The sequence below is a fragment of the Amphiura filiformis genome, chromosome 6, assembly GCF_039555335.1.
Source record: "Amphiura filiformis chromosome 6, Afil_fr2py, whole genome shotgun sequence".
NCBI lineage: Eukaryota > Metazoa > Echinodermata > Ophiuroidea > Amphilepidida > Amphiuridae > Amphiura > Amphiura filiformis.
The window spans coordinates 33,669,328-33,684,632 of record NC_092633.1 but is presented as its reverse complement, the minus strand read 5'-3'; the positions used below and the strand labels follow the sequence as shown (position 1 = coordinate 33,684,632).

The window sequence follows — 15,305 nt, the reverse complement described above, 5'->3', positions numbered from 1 at the left end:
TTTAATTTTTTTTCTTAAAAGTAAAAATTCAATTAATCATGAAAGTCCATTTTACGCAATGCAAGCGTGATATGCACAAAAAATGTCAACAGTGGCCCAACTTGTTTTCTGGACGATTTAGTTAATTGAGCATAGCGTTTGAGCCCGAGCTAGAAAGGAACCAAGTAAAGTTTTTCTGTTAGCCAAAATGTTACTGATTCCACTGCATATAACATTGATGCAATGATCTCTTTTTTATTTTTCAAATTTTACTTCTTCATTAGTTCCTGGTACTTGTGAGGGATTTACATGTCCAAATGGTGATTGTATTCCATGGTATTGGGAATGTGATGGTGGTGAAGACTGCCCCAGTGGTGAAGATGAGCAAAACTGTGGTACTTATTGTAAGTATGATAAACGCATCCCAAAAAGAAAGTATCCAGTTTGATTTTGGTCCATAAATCAAAGATGGGGTCTTGAATCAAGACCTACCAAAAGTATGGTACAGATTAATTTATTTCGCACAGTTTGATACCTCATTTGTCCAAATCGATGCAGAATTGATGACACAATGACCTTTTAAATGCAATCACCTCAATTTTAAAAGTTGCCGTAATCCCTATTGATGTGGTTTTCCTGCTTCATAAGATTCTGCATAAAGGTACACAATAATAGAGACGGTATAAGACTGTTTGACTTCACTTCATGTGTTTTATTCAATACAGATGCTCCTTTACTCCTTCCTCAATGTTTTACCATTCACTCTTCACAGTCAATATCTGGTATGTCCTCCTGCTGCATCAATGACTGCCACCCAGACATCTGCGGCGCACTCTCTCAGCGAGACGCCTAATGCGCCTCTGGCCTTAATCTATCACTGCCCATATTGAGCATGTTGAATAGCAGGACCAAATGAATAAAATTTACTGCAACTTTTAAAGTCGAGGTGATTGCATTCAAAAGATCAGTGTGTCATCAATTCTGCATCGATTTGGACAAATGAGGTATCAAAATGTGCGGAATAAATTTATCTGTAACATACTTTTGGTAGGGTCTTGATTTAAAACCCCATCTTTGACTTATGAACCAAAATCATACTGGATACTTTCTTTTGGGGATGCGTTTATGATATTCATACCATATTACCTTACTATAGGAAATTTTGATTGTCCACATTTTTACTAAGAGATGGGATAATCAATTAGCCTATTAATTTTAAGTGTCTGAAGCCATTAGTTCATCTATTTTCCCTTTTGCACACCCAAATCATGACAAATATACTCAAAATCAAACTGTTAATACCCTGATGTTTCCTGCATGGAAATTTTCTGCTTGTAGAAAACCTTTCATTATAGAGTTGGTGAACTGTGATTAAACTTCCACTCTCTGCTTTCCTTTTTCTGCAAGTTCAATAATACTAATTGCTGTCTAATAATCAAAGTGGCCAACTTGTTTTCTGGACGGTTTAGTTAATTGAGCATAGTGTTGGAGCCCGAGCTAGTAAAGAAACCAAGTACCTGCCTGAACTAGGAAAGACACCAAGTACACTTTTTCTGTTAGCCAAGATATTACTGATTCTGCTGCATATCACATTTACGCCATGACCCCTTTAATTTTTTGTCTTAAAAGCAAAAATTCAATTGCTAATCATTAAAGTCAATTTTACTCAATGCAAGCGTGATATGCGCAAAAAATGTCAAAAGTGGCCCAACTTGTTTTCTGGACGATTTAGTTAATTGAGCATAGCGTTGGAGCCCGAGCTAGAAAGGAACCGAGTAAAGTTTTTCTGTTAGCCAAAATGTTACTGATTCCACTGCCTATAACATTGATGCAATGATCTCTTTTTTATTTTTCAAATTTTACTTCCTCATTAGTTCCTGGTACTTGTGAGGGATTTACATGTCCAAATGGTGATTGTATTCCATGGTATTGGGAATGTGATGGTGGTGAAGACTGCCCCAGTGGTGAAGATGAGCAAAACTGTGGTACTTATTGTAAGTATGATAAACGCATCCCAAAAAGAAAGTATCCAGTTGGATTTTGGTCCATAAATCAAAGATGGGGTCTTGAATCAAGACCTACCAAAAGTATGGTACAGATTAATTTATTTCGCACAGTTTGATACCTCATTTGTCCAAATCGATGCAGAATTGATGACACAATGACCTTTTAAATGCAATCACCTCAATTTTAAAAGTTGCCGTAATCCCTATTGATGTGGTTTTCCTGCTTCATAAGATTCTGCATAAAGGTACACAATAACAGAGACGGTATAAGACTGTTTGACTTCACTTCATGTGTTTTATTCAATACAGATGCTCCTTTACTCCTTCCTCAATGTTTTACCATTCACTCTTCACAGTCAATATCTGGTATGTCCTCCTGCTGCATCAATGACTGCCACCCAGACATCTGCGGCGCATGCTCTCAGCGAGACGCCTAATGCGCCTCTGGCCTTAATCTATCGCTGCCCATATTGAGCATGTTGAATAGCAGGACCAAATCAATAAAATTTACTGCAACTTTTAAAGTCGAGGCGATTGCATTCAAAAGATCAGTGTGTCAAGTCAAGTCAAGTTAAACTTTATTAATCCATTTCTGGAAATTACATGCACATATGAGATTGGACAAATGGGGTATCAAAATATGCGAATAAATTTATCTGTAACATACTTTTGGTAGGGTCTTGATTTAAAACCCCATCTTTGACTTATGGACCAAAATCATACTGGATACTTTCTTTTTGGGATGCGTTTTTGATATTCATACCATATTACCTTACTATAGGAAATTTTGATTGTCCTCATTTTTACTAAGATGGGATAATCAATTAGTAATTATTAATTTTAAGTGTCTGAAGCAAGTAGTTCATCTATTCTCACTTTTCCACACCCAAATCATGACAAATATACTCAAAATCAAACTGCTAATGCCCTGATGTTACCTGCATGGACATTTTTCTGCAGGTTGAAAACCTTTCATTATAGAGTTGGTGAACTGTGATTAAACTTCCACTCTCTGCTTTCCTTTTTCTGCGAGTTCAATAATACTAATTGCTGTCTAATAATCAAAGTGGCCAACTTGTTTTCTGGACGGTTTAGTTAATTGAGCATAGCGTTAGAGCCTGAGCTAGTAAAGAAACCAAGTACCTGCCTGAACTAGGAAAGACACCAAGTACAGTTTTTCTGTTATGATTCTGCTGCATATCACATTTACGCCATGACCCCTTTAATTTTTTTTCTTAAAAGCAAAAATTCAATTGCTAATCATGAAAGTCAATTTTACGCAATGCAAGCGTGATATGCGCAAAAAATGTCAAAAGTGGCCCAACTTGTTTTCTGGACGATTTAGTTAATTGAGCATAGCGTTGGAACCCGAGCTAGAAAGGAACCGAGTAAAGTTTTTCTGTTAGCCAAAATGTTACTGATTCCACTGCATATAACATTGATGCAATGATCTCTTTTTTATTTTTCAAATTTTACTTCTTCATTAGTTCCTGGTACTTGTGAGGGATTTACATGTCCAAATGGTGATTGTATTCCATGGTATTGGGAATGTGATGGTGGTGAAGACTGCCCCAGTGGTGAAGATGAGCAAAACTGTGGTACTTATTGTAAGTATGATATGATATTCATACCATATTACCTTACTATAGGAAATTTTGATTGTCCACATTTTTACTAAGATGGGATAATCAATTAGTAATTGTTAATTTCAAGTGTCTGAAGCAAGTAGTTCATCTATTTTCCCTTTTGCACACCCAAATCATGATAAATATACTCAAAATCAAACTGTTAATGCCTGATGTTTCCTGCATGGAAATTTTCTGCAGGTTGAAAACCTTTCATTATAGAGTTGGTGAACTCTGATTAAACTTCAACTCTCTGCTTTCCTTTTTCTGCAAGTTCAATAATACTAATTGCTGTCTAATAATCAAAGTGGCCAACTTGTTTTCTGGATGGTTTAGTTAATTGAGCATAGTGTTGGAGCCCGAGCTAGTAAAGAAACCAAGTACCTGCCTGATGAACTAGGAAAGACACCAAGTACAGTTTTTCTGTTAGCCAAGATATTACTGATTCTGCTGCATATCACATTTACGCCATGGCCCCTTTAATTTTTTCTTCAATTGCTAATCATGAAAGTTGATTTTACGCAATACAAGCGTGATATGCGCGAAAATGTCAAAAGTGGCCCAACTTGTTTTCTGGACAATTTAGTTAATTGAGCATAGCGTTTAGTTGGAGCCCAAGCTAGTAAAGAAACCAAGTAAAGTTTTTCTGTTAGCCAAGATGCAGTAAGAGCACTGATACTCTCCAGGCTCGACTATTGTAATGCACTCTTCCTTCAGCTCTCTGCAAAAGACATAAGCCGTCTCCAAAGACTTCAGAACTCCGCCCGTAGCGTGTCATCTTTGCTGTTGGGCGTCCGAGTCGAAGCTCACCCATTAGTCTCATCTCTCCACTGGCTCAGCATTGATAAACGATCAGTTTCAAAATTCTTCTGTATATCTTCAAGTCTCTCAACAACCTTGCTCAAGTACATCTCCAACAAACTGACTCCTTATATTCCTCAAAGGACTCTCAGATCAAGTAATGACACCACGCGTCTCCTGGCTGATAGATCCATCAGTGTCGCCGGTGATCGTCGTTCCCTGTAGCTGGTGTTAAGCGCTGGAACTCATTACCAACAGAAATCAGACTTTCGCCATCGGTCACTCTTTTCAAACAGAGACTCAAAACTTATTTATTCTGAACTGTTTTATTCTGAACTGTTTTTCTTATGTATTTTGTTTTTTACTGTAAGCGCCTAACGATGCTTTCTTTTGCAATTAAGCCCTAAGAACTTTGTAGTAGTAGTAGTAGTAGTAAGATGTTACTGATTTCACTGCATATAACATTGTTGCAATGATCTCTTTTTTTATTTTTTAAATTTTGCTTCCTCATCAGTTCCTGGTAGTTGTGAGGGATTTACATGTCCAAATGGTGATTGTATTCCATGGTATTGGGAATGTGATGGTGGTGAAGACTGCCCCAGTGGTGAAGATGAGCAAAACTGTGGTACTTATTGTAAGTATGATATGATATTCATACCATATTACCTTACTATAGGAAATTTTGATTGTCCACATTTTTACTAAGATGAGTTAATTTCAAGTGTCTGAAGCAAGTAGTTCTACCCCACCTTTAATCTATTTTCACTTTTGCACACCCAACTCATGACAATAATGCTCAAAATCAAACTGTTAATGCCCTATATTTCCTGCATAAACATTTTCTGCTGGTAGAAAACCTTTCATTATAGAGTTGGTGAACTGTGGAATAGATTTCCACTGAGCATTGGTTATAACAATGAGCATGAATTGTGCGAGTTCAAAAATACTAATTGCTGTCATAATTCTGTGTTTAAGTTTTTCATTTACGATTCATAATACCTTTCTTATTGTAATGTCATTTTCATGCTTTTATATTCATGTACAGGTTGTAACAAAAAAATTATACAATTGCATGTTTTTGCACCATTTTACCTCAAATTGCAAACATATTAAAATTTGACTTTTATTGCCAATTAGGACTAACTAAAGGATTAGGATTTAGCTATGTTTCATTTGGCAAAACCGGATAATATTTTTTTTAATTCCAAAAAGTTAGTTCTGTATTTTTCTGGAATAGGGAGTAGGTCCATGCCTATCAATGTTTATGCAAGTTGTATTTGCATTTGGTTAAATAATTTTGCCTTCTTTTTTGGTCTATCTATCTGTGATAGTCATATGAGATGCAACTTACAGCCCTGCATGTCCTGTTGTTTTATGTCCTGTAGATAATTTAGAAATTTGGCAAATGTTCTCTTGTTCTTTGAAGATAAAGCAAATAAGATAAAATAGATAAATAGAATGTGTTTTTTTTTTTTTTTTTTTTTTTTTTTTTGTAATTTTTCACCAGTACCATAATTTTCTTCATTTCATATATTGTATTTTTGATTTTGTAATCATATTGTGTGATCTGGACTTCTTAGGAGATTTTGTATTGAAAGAGCTATATAGAATGAAGATAAATAAATTAATATAAAAAATTATTTGTTGTTGTAGTTTTTCACTAGTTATGTATTAATGTATGTATATTTTTACCCCTTCCTCCTTCAAGGTACTTACATATATTTTTTCCATTTATTTTTTAATCATTTGGCAAGCAACAACAAATTTGGAACACAACAAAACTGAGGTCTGATGAGCTGCCAGGGAGCACTGAAAGCACAAAAGAGCACATTCACCACAATTAAGGTGCAGTGCTCCAAACTCGGCAGAACTCTACACATACAAAGCATATAAAAATACAAAAAAGCATCAATACAATTAATAAACATGATTCATATAGTGAGATTTTAGTTGAAATTTAAATATAAATATTTATATGTTTCCTGGGGTTGAATAAAGTTACACTCTGCTTTATTTCAATTGATTGATCATTAGTAACATTTCTGTTTTTTTAATCTGTCAAATTTTGCAGCCACATCAGTTCCTGGTACCTGTGAGGGATTTACATGTCACAATGGTGATTGTATTCCTTTCTTTCTGGTATGTGATGGCGATTTTGACTGCCCCAGTGGTGAAGATGAGCAACCCTGTGGCACTTCTTGTAAGTATGATATGATATTCCATATTTCCTTAGTGAACTGCAGGAAATTTGATCGTCCACATAATTTTTACTTGAAGTTGTAAATGGGATAATCGATTAGTAATTGTTACTTTCAAGTTTCTGAAACAAGTAGTTCCATCCTACCTCTCGTCTATTTTCACTTCCACACACTCAACTCATGACACATGTACTCAAAGTCAAACTGTCAATGCCCTGATTCACACCAGTGAACCGTAGTGAAGTGCAGGATATTTGTCCACATTATTTTTGGAAGTGAGTTTTTCCTGAGGCAATTTGTGGTTAAAAGTTGACCCCTCACTACAAAAGTTATTACCATCGATTTGGTTGAAAAAGGAGGTGAGACATGATCAAATCTTTCCATGTAACAAAACATAATGTGTCTGAAGCAAGTAGTTCTATCCCACCTTTAATCTATTTTCACTTTTGCACACAAAATCATGACAAATATACTCAAAATCAAACTGTTAATGCCCTGATGTTTCCTGCAAGGAAATTTTCTTCTGGTAGAAAACCTTTCATTATAGAGTTGGTGAACTGTGGAATAAACTTACACTGAACATTGGTTACAACCATTTGTCCATGAATTGTGTGAGTTCAAAAATACTAATTGCTATCTAAAAATTCTCTGTATAAATTTTTCAAATACGATTCATGATACCTTTCTTATTGTAATGTCATTTTCATGTTTTTATATACATGTACAGGTTGTAACAAAAAAATTTATACAATTTAGAAAATAGTATTAGGCAAACATGTCGCTTATTGATTGTATTGAATTTTACTTGTCGTCAAGGAGCTTTGTTTCAATAAAATTGGTGGTCTACAAGCGAAGATATTGCAAATTGTGTAAAGTAGTCCTAAAACAGCTTGGGCCACATTTGTGTCTTTGTGTAGCAAAAGTGTTTGAATTGAGTCATGAACAATCTGTTCTGTGCTTGTAAGATGGGTAATTTTAAACAATGAGGCATTTGAAGTGGTATTTTAATTTATGGTTTTGAAATTAAGCCAAAGAAAAACATGAAATACCTTCGCTTTTGTTATGAGATCTTCGATGATAAGCATGAGAGTTCATTTTACATGGTACAAACTTGGTGTGCAAAATTGGCAAAAAGTGGCCCAGTTTGCGGGCATAGCATTTGAACCTGAACTAGGAAAGACACCAAGTAAAGTTTTTCTGTTAGCCCAGATATTACTGATGGGACACTTATGGAAAAGGTACACTATATTATGGCCTTATTTCCGTTATTATTAACATGATAAATTGGAGGTTTCTTTGGTGTCAAGCCTAAACCCTTTCCTAACACCCCAGCCCTCCCCCTTCCCCACCAATTAATGTTGGGTGCCACTATAGGCCCGTGTGACCAAAAAAGTAGGATTCAACATTGATCGGGGGAGAGGGGGGCTTATTTACTTTACCCTATCAAACCGTCCCAACACTTATGACCAGCATTGTAGGTACGAGACCCCATGTCTATAGTGAGAACATGCCCTTAATCTGCAATTTGTCAGTGTATGCAGTGATCACAGTGATGATGTAATAAGTCTCTTTTATTTTGACTTGTTGATTTGCAGCTGTACCAACATGTTCTCCTGTTGAGTTTCAATGTTTTGATGGATCCTGCATACTGGGATTCTTGGAGTGTGATGGACTTAATCACTGTCCCTCTGGAGAAGACGAGAGAAACTGTGGCACAGGTATGCAGTATTTACTTGACATTCAAGCAGGTTATAAGGTACACAATGTGGATGTGTGGATGGTCTCCTGCTATTACCTGTAAATGTTTCAATTCAAAATATTGTTTTGCAACAGTCTGACATCCACTTGCACTACACATCCAGAATTGAAGTTGCATTTCTGCATGCAGTAGTGCAACATTTTTGGTGCATTATTTTGGTTGTATATCCACATACATTATTATTATTATAACTCTATTATTTGATTATTGCTTTAAAACTTATTCCTATGATTTATCATCAGTACATACATTCATTATATCGATGGTCTACAAGCGAAGATATTGCAAATTGTGTAAAGTAGTCCTAAAACAGCTTGGGCCACATTTGTGTCTTTGTGTAGCAAAAGTGTTTGAATTGAGTCACGAACCATCTGTTTGGTGCTTTTAAGATGGGTAATTTTAAACAATGGGGCATTTGAAGTGGTATTTTAATTTATGGTTTTGAAATAAATGTCATATTATTTATTTACTAATGTCAATTAAGCCAAAGAAAAACATGAAAAACCTTCGCTTTTGTTATGAGATCTTCGATGATAAGCATGAGAGTTCATTTTACATGGTACAAACTTGGTGTGCAAAATTGGCAAAAAGTGGCCCAGTTTGCGGGCATAGCATTTGAACCTGAACTAGGAAAGACACCAAGTAAAGTTTTTCTGTTAGCCCAGATATTACTGATGGGACACTTATGGAAAAGGTACACTATATTATGGCCTTTGGTGTCAAGCCTAAACCCTTTCCTAACACCCCAGCCCTCCCCCTTCCCCACCAATTAATGTTGGGTGTCACTATAGGCGCGTGTGACCAAAAAAGTAGGATTCAACATTGATCGGGGGAGTGGGGGGCTTATTTACTTTACCGTATCAAACCATCCCAACACTTATGGCCAGCATTGTAGGTACGAGACCCCATGTCTATAGTGAGAACACACCCTTAATCTGCAATTTGTCAGTGTATGCAGTGATCACAGTGATGATGTAATAAGTCTCTTTTATTTTGACTTGTTGATTTGCAGCTGTACCAACATGTTCTCCTGTTGATTTTCAATGTTTTGATGGATCCTGCATACCGGGATTCTTGGAGTGTGATGGATCTAACCACTGTCCCTCTGGAGAAGATGAGAGAAACTGTGGCACAGGTATGCAGTATTTACTTGACATTCAAGCAGGTTATAAGGTACACAGTGTGGATGTGTGGATGGTCTCCTGCTATTACCTGTAAATGTTTCAATTCAAAATATTGTTTTGCAACCGTCTGACATCCACTTGCACTACACATCCAGAATTGAAGTTGCATTTCTGCATGCAGTAGTGCAACATTTTTGGTGCATTATTTTGGTTGTATATCCACATACATTATTATTATTATTATTATTATAACTCTATTATTTGATTATTGCTTTAAAACTTATTCCTATGATTTATCATCAGTACATACATTCATTATATCGATGGTCTACAAGCAAAGATATTGCAAATTGTTTAAAGCTTGGGCCACATTTGTGTCTTTGTGTAGCAAAAGTGTTTGAATTGAGTCATGAACCATCTGTTTGGTGCTTGTAAGATGGGTAATTTTAAACAATGGGGCATTTGAAGTGGTATTTTAATTTATGGTCTCTTTTTTTATTTTTACACAGCCGTGACGTTAGTCACGGCTGTGTCTTTTTTCTTACAGGTTCTTTCTTCTTCTTCTTTCTTCTGCCGACCACTACATTTGCTCTAGCACTTACATGCTTACACCGATTTTGACCTAACTTGGTCACAACCATCATTGGCCATGCCCCTACATGTCATATGAAACTCATGGGGTCAAAGGTCACGCAGGGGTCATAGGGGTCAAAAACGTGATTTCAACTCACAATGCTTCTTCTCTCACAGATTACGTGGGACAGTGACACCACTTGCACACATGCATTGTTATTATCCAGTGTCTATGGGGTCCTCACAGATTTGGGGTCAAAGGTCATGAAGGGGTCACTTCGGTATAAAACGAAAAACCATCAAAATTTTTTATTTGCTAAGAAAAACATAGGACAGTAACGGTATGTTCACACATAAATTGTAGTTACCCTGTGTATATGTGGTATTTTTTTATTTAGGGTCAAAGGTCATTAAGGGCCCACATGCGGCACAAAACGGAATACCTTTAAAATGCTTCTTCTCCCACAAATTACGTGGGACAGTGACACCACTTGCACACATGCATTGTTATTACCCAGTGTCTATGGGGTCCTCACAGATTTGGGGTCAAAGGTCATTAAGGGGTCACTTCCGGTATAAAACGAAAAACCTTCAAAATTTCTTATTTGCTAAGAAAAACATAGGACAGTAACGGTATGTTCACACATGAATTGTGGTTACCCAATTCATATGTGGTATTTTTTTATTTCGGGTCAAAGGTCATTAAGGGGTCACTTCCGCCTGAGACGAAAAACCTTCAAAATGCCCCTTCTGCCACAAATAACATAGCAAAGTGATGCCACATGCACCCATGCATTGACATTAGCCAATGTCTATGGTGTTTTCATATATTTTGGGGTCAAAGGTCATTGGGGGTTACAACACGGCTGTGTTCGTGGTCTTAGACCACAGCTAAGTCTAGTTTAAATTTTGCTTCCTCATCAGTTCCTAGTAGTTGTGAGGGATTTACATGTCCAAATGGTGATTGTATTCCATGGTATTGGGAATGTGATGGTGGTGAAGACTGCCCCAGTGGTGAAGATGAGCAAAACTGTGGTACTTATTGTAAGTATGATATGATATTCATACCATATTACCTTAGTGAACTGAATCATCCCCCCAATGTTGATGCCTGTATGTGGGTTTCTGACCAAATTAACCACATATTTGACCATTTAGCCCCAAAAGTGCCAATTTTTTAGCGCTTTGCACAAATTTATTCCAGTTTTGCACCATATTTCATCAGTTTGGATTCAATATGGCAAGTAAGTATGATATGATATTCATACCATATTACCTTAGTGAACTATAGGAAATTTTGATTGTCCACATTTTTTACCAAGATGGGATAATATATTAGTAATTGTTAATTTTAAGTGTCTGATGAAGGAAGTAGTTCATCTATTTTCACTTTTGCACACCCAAATCATGACAATAATGCTCAAAATCAAACTGTTAATGCCCTGATGTTTCCTGCATGGAAATTTTCTACTGGTTGAAAACCTTTCATTATAGAGTTGGTGAACTGTGGAATAAACGTCCACTGAACATTTGTTACAATCATTTTGTCCATGAATTGTGTGAGTTCAAAAATCTGGTAAATAATTCTGTGTATAAATTTTTCCATTACAATTCATGATACTTTTCTTAATGTTATTTTCATGCTTTTATATACATGAAGTTTATACTTTTCTACACTCTTGCTACGTAATGTTTATGCAAGTTGTATTTGCATTCTGTTAAATAATTTTGAATTCATATAATAGCCATACAGAGATGCAATTATCCTTGCATGTCCTAAGTTAGAAATTGGGCAAATGCTATTGTTCGGTTAATTGTATTTCTATTGTTTCATTGCTATTTAAATATTTTTGCACATCATTTTTATTTTATATGCGTGTATACATATATTCTTGGGCCTTGTTGATTTTGTAATTATATTGTGTGATCTGGACTTCTTAGGAGATCAGTACTTATGTATTTAAAGAGCTTACAAAATATAAAATAAAATAAATAAAATAAGATAAAAAACACAACAGCAGTACTTAAGGGAAGGGGTATGAACGTTTGGACAGTATTTATTGTGGGACATTAGACATATCGAATTGCATTCTGAATACGAAGAATGGCCTTCTGATATCAAATTATTTTGATTTTTTGAAATTCGCAATGTAATACCGGTACACATTTTATGGCAAATCATTAAAATTTATATTTTTGATATTTAACAGTACTCGAAGTAAACTTTATAAATCTGATGATTTCTACCTAAAGTGTATGTAGGTGGGATGAAAAGCCGACGATCAATTGAGACATTCTTCGTATTCAGAATGCAATTCGATATGTCTGATGTGCTCTCATGTCCCACAAAAAATACTGTTGAAACGCTCATTCCAGATCCCTTAAGAGCTTACAAAATAAAAATAAAATAAATAAAATAAGGTAAAAAAAAGCAAAATAGGTTTTGTCTCATGTCCCATGAGTGATTCAAAATCCAATACGTTGTGCATTTAAAAAAAATGTTATTGTCGCATCGGTAATGTTTACTCTAGTCGGATTTTCATGGGGACATGAGACAAACTTCTTTTTTTTTTGTAGCATAGTTTTCTCTAGTACTTATGTATTAAGTGTATCTATCTTTTTACACCTCCTCCAGGTTTGGAGATACTCCTGGGGTACATAAAAGTAACAATCTGCCTTATTTTCCAATTGATTAACCATTTACAAATTTATGTTTGTTTTTATCTTTCAAACCAGCCCCAGCCACAACAGTTCCTGATACCTGAGAGGGCCGATTTACTTGTATACTTAGTGGTGAATGTATTCCGTTCTTTCTGGTATGCAATGGAGTACCTGACTGCCAATTTGAAGAAGACAAGCAAAATTGCCCCTAATTTTTTGTGAAACTTTAGCAAGTAGAAATAATATGAACTTATGAATTCATACCAAGAAACAATATCTACCAAGACAGTCTGTTATCATCAGAATCAAATGTTGCATCAAGTGTGTATGCGCATGCATGCAATCATGACCTGGGATGCAGTATTTTTTTCCATAGTTAACATTTGCATCGCATGCATCATGTACATAATTATGAGGCTAGATTACACAGTATTCAGTTTTATTACGCAAATTTATTGCCAATATTATTTCCTCTTGCTTAACAAAAAGAAAAGAAATTTATCAGAATTAAAATTCGACCAGGGTTCGAACCAACAACCTATGGATCCATAGACTAGAGATTATGCCACTGTGCTATGAGGCATTCTTCCAAAAAGGTGTCTGTTTATCATACTTTTTTTCCGTAGTTAACATTTAAATAGGAGAAACTTATATATATAAGTTTTCTCTCCCTAATAGGGTTGTGCGGGGCACCATGTATATAGTTGCTTAAACAGGCTTCCTATTCAAATGTTAACTACAGTGAAATAATTCGCACCGGGATAGCCATGCCATATTGACAATCACCTCAAGTGCAACTTTGATTTAGACAATAACAGATTTTCTGGCCCTAAATCTCCATTATTTTTTGCTAAATTTTCACAAATAACATGTCAAATAAGAGATCTTCCGTAATAAAACATATTTACTGTATGTCAGATTTTGTTTTGAGTGACTTAAGCGCTTCAGACTCCGTGATTATGCGTACAATATTGTATGTACAATACTTTTCGTGACGCCAAAAAAGTATTACACGTGCAATAAATAGTATGTACCGGGAAAATATATATTTTGCTACAATCATTGGTTGCTTAATTGATACGGAGTTGCCAAATTTCTAAGAGTTCTAAATTTAGTGAGTGCACAGAATGATGAACATCTTTTAATGTCTTCTTGTATTCAACCATGGTAGGTAGGTATCATAATACCTACCATGATTCAACTGTACTTGAATTATTATATAATCAATGGGCACCTTTTTAAAGTTAATAATACGTCGTATTAATACTAATATTAATAATATTAAAATTGTAATAATAATATAAATGGCACATTCAGATCTTATTTATTTATTTATTTATAGATTTATCTATTTAGGCCTATTTATTTATTTATTTATTGATTGATTGATTGATTGATTGATTGATTGATTGATAACTGATTGATTAATTGATTTAGAGATTCATTTATACTGATATTTAGTCATATACGGTATTGATTTAGAAAGTTTAAAAGTATTATTTGTAGGCCTTTGTATTTATTCTGGTTCTGATTTTATTGATACTGATATTTTTGTTAATTTTTAAAGTTTTGGCATAGCATTTGTTACATTATAACACGCTGTGTTATGAATTTGTAACACCTTTTTACATATTGATATCGTTGAGGCATGTTATGATAGGCCTACTTATGATCATCACAATACATCCATAAACGTGTTAATGCAGTAACCAGTGGCGTTAGGGGCACGGAAGCCCCCATTGATCTGAAATATTAGAAAATCCCATAGGAAAACTGCCGAAAACGGCTTGTGCCCCTCCCCCCTCATCAGAACCGGATGCAACGCCTTCTATACTTTTTCATTCATTAATTATAGGCGTATTAATAGTAATGTGTTGAGTTTTTAAAAAGTAATATCCGCCTTTTTTTCTTTCTTTTTGAAATGACATAAGGTACTTGTTACAAAAACAAATCAGCATGGAAAACATTTTTTTTCGTCAGAGGCAGATATTTGGCCTATTCAGTGTCATAAAGCTACAAAATAGACGATCTTTTAAAATCATTTTAAATGGCTATTTATTTTTCAACCTTATTGTTTGTATTTGTAATGTTCACACAATCTGAACATGTGCTTGTAGGACAACGATTTTGAATTAAACATGTTAATTGTGATATTTTAATTCCCCTAGAACACCACAGTTAAGCGTCCAAAATTGTAAGTGGGTTTTCTTATATTTAACCTCATTATTTCGCTAAAATTACTCGAAAACCCTCCTAAGAGTTGTTGTTACTAATAAACATTTCATAATTTTGGGCAAAGGATAGCCAAATAGTTGACCGAAATCGTATATTTGCACCAATATTTGACTGAAATCGTATATTAACATTACATTTCGTGGCTTTATTGCAAGCCAAAGTGTGAAAGCGAGATTACTTGAAATATATATTTCAGAGTTGAAAGAGTTTCAATCCTACGAATATATTTCTGAAATATGTCTCTCTGATTGGTTGATGGTCAAGAGGATTACGGCATCCCCAAAGCCTCTTGCTGTAATTCTGTAATCGATATCTATTATAGGACCGATCTTCTGAAATCCATA

At 35.1% G+C, this 15,305-nt stretch overlaps 1 protein-coding gene across 1 annotated transcript in view; it reads left to right on the top strand.

Moving 5' to 3' along the window:
* Window positions 1-12,939, top strand: part of LOC140155312 (uncharacterized) — a 110,486-nt gene extending 97,547 nt beyond the window's left edge. The window contains exons 30-38 of the mRNA XM_072178099.1: window positions 264-383; window positions 1,854-1,973; window positions 3,473-3,592; window positions 4,926-5,045; window positions 6,483-6,611; window positions 8,205-8,327; window positions 9,381-9,503; window positions 10,990-11,109; window positions 12,802-12,939. Coding sequence (XP_072034200.1) covers window positions 264-383; window positions 1,854-1,973; window positions 3,473-3,592; window positions 4,926-5,045; window positions 6,483-6,611; window positions 8,205-8,327; window positions 9,381-9,503; window positions 10,990-11,109; window positions 12,802-12,830 — 1,004 coding nt within the window. The 3' untranslated portion in view covers window positions 12,831-12,939. The remainder of the gene's footprint in view (window positions 1-263; window positions 384-1,853; window positions 1,974-3,472; window positions 3,593-4,925; window positions 5,046-6,482; window positions 6,612-8,204; window positions 8,328-9,380; window positions 9,504-10,989; window positions 11,110-12,801) is intronic.
* Window positions 12,940-15,305: the final 2,366 nt, after the last annotated feature.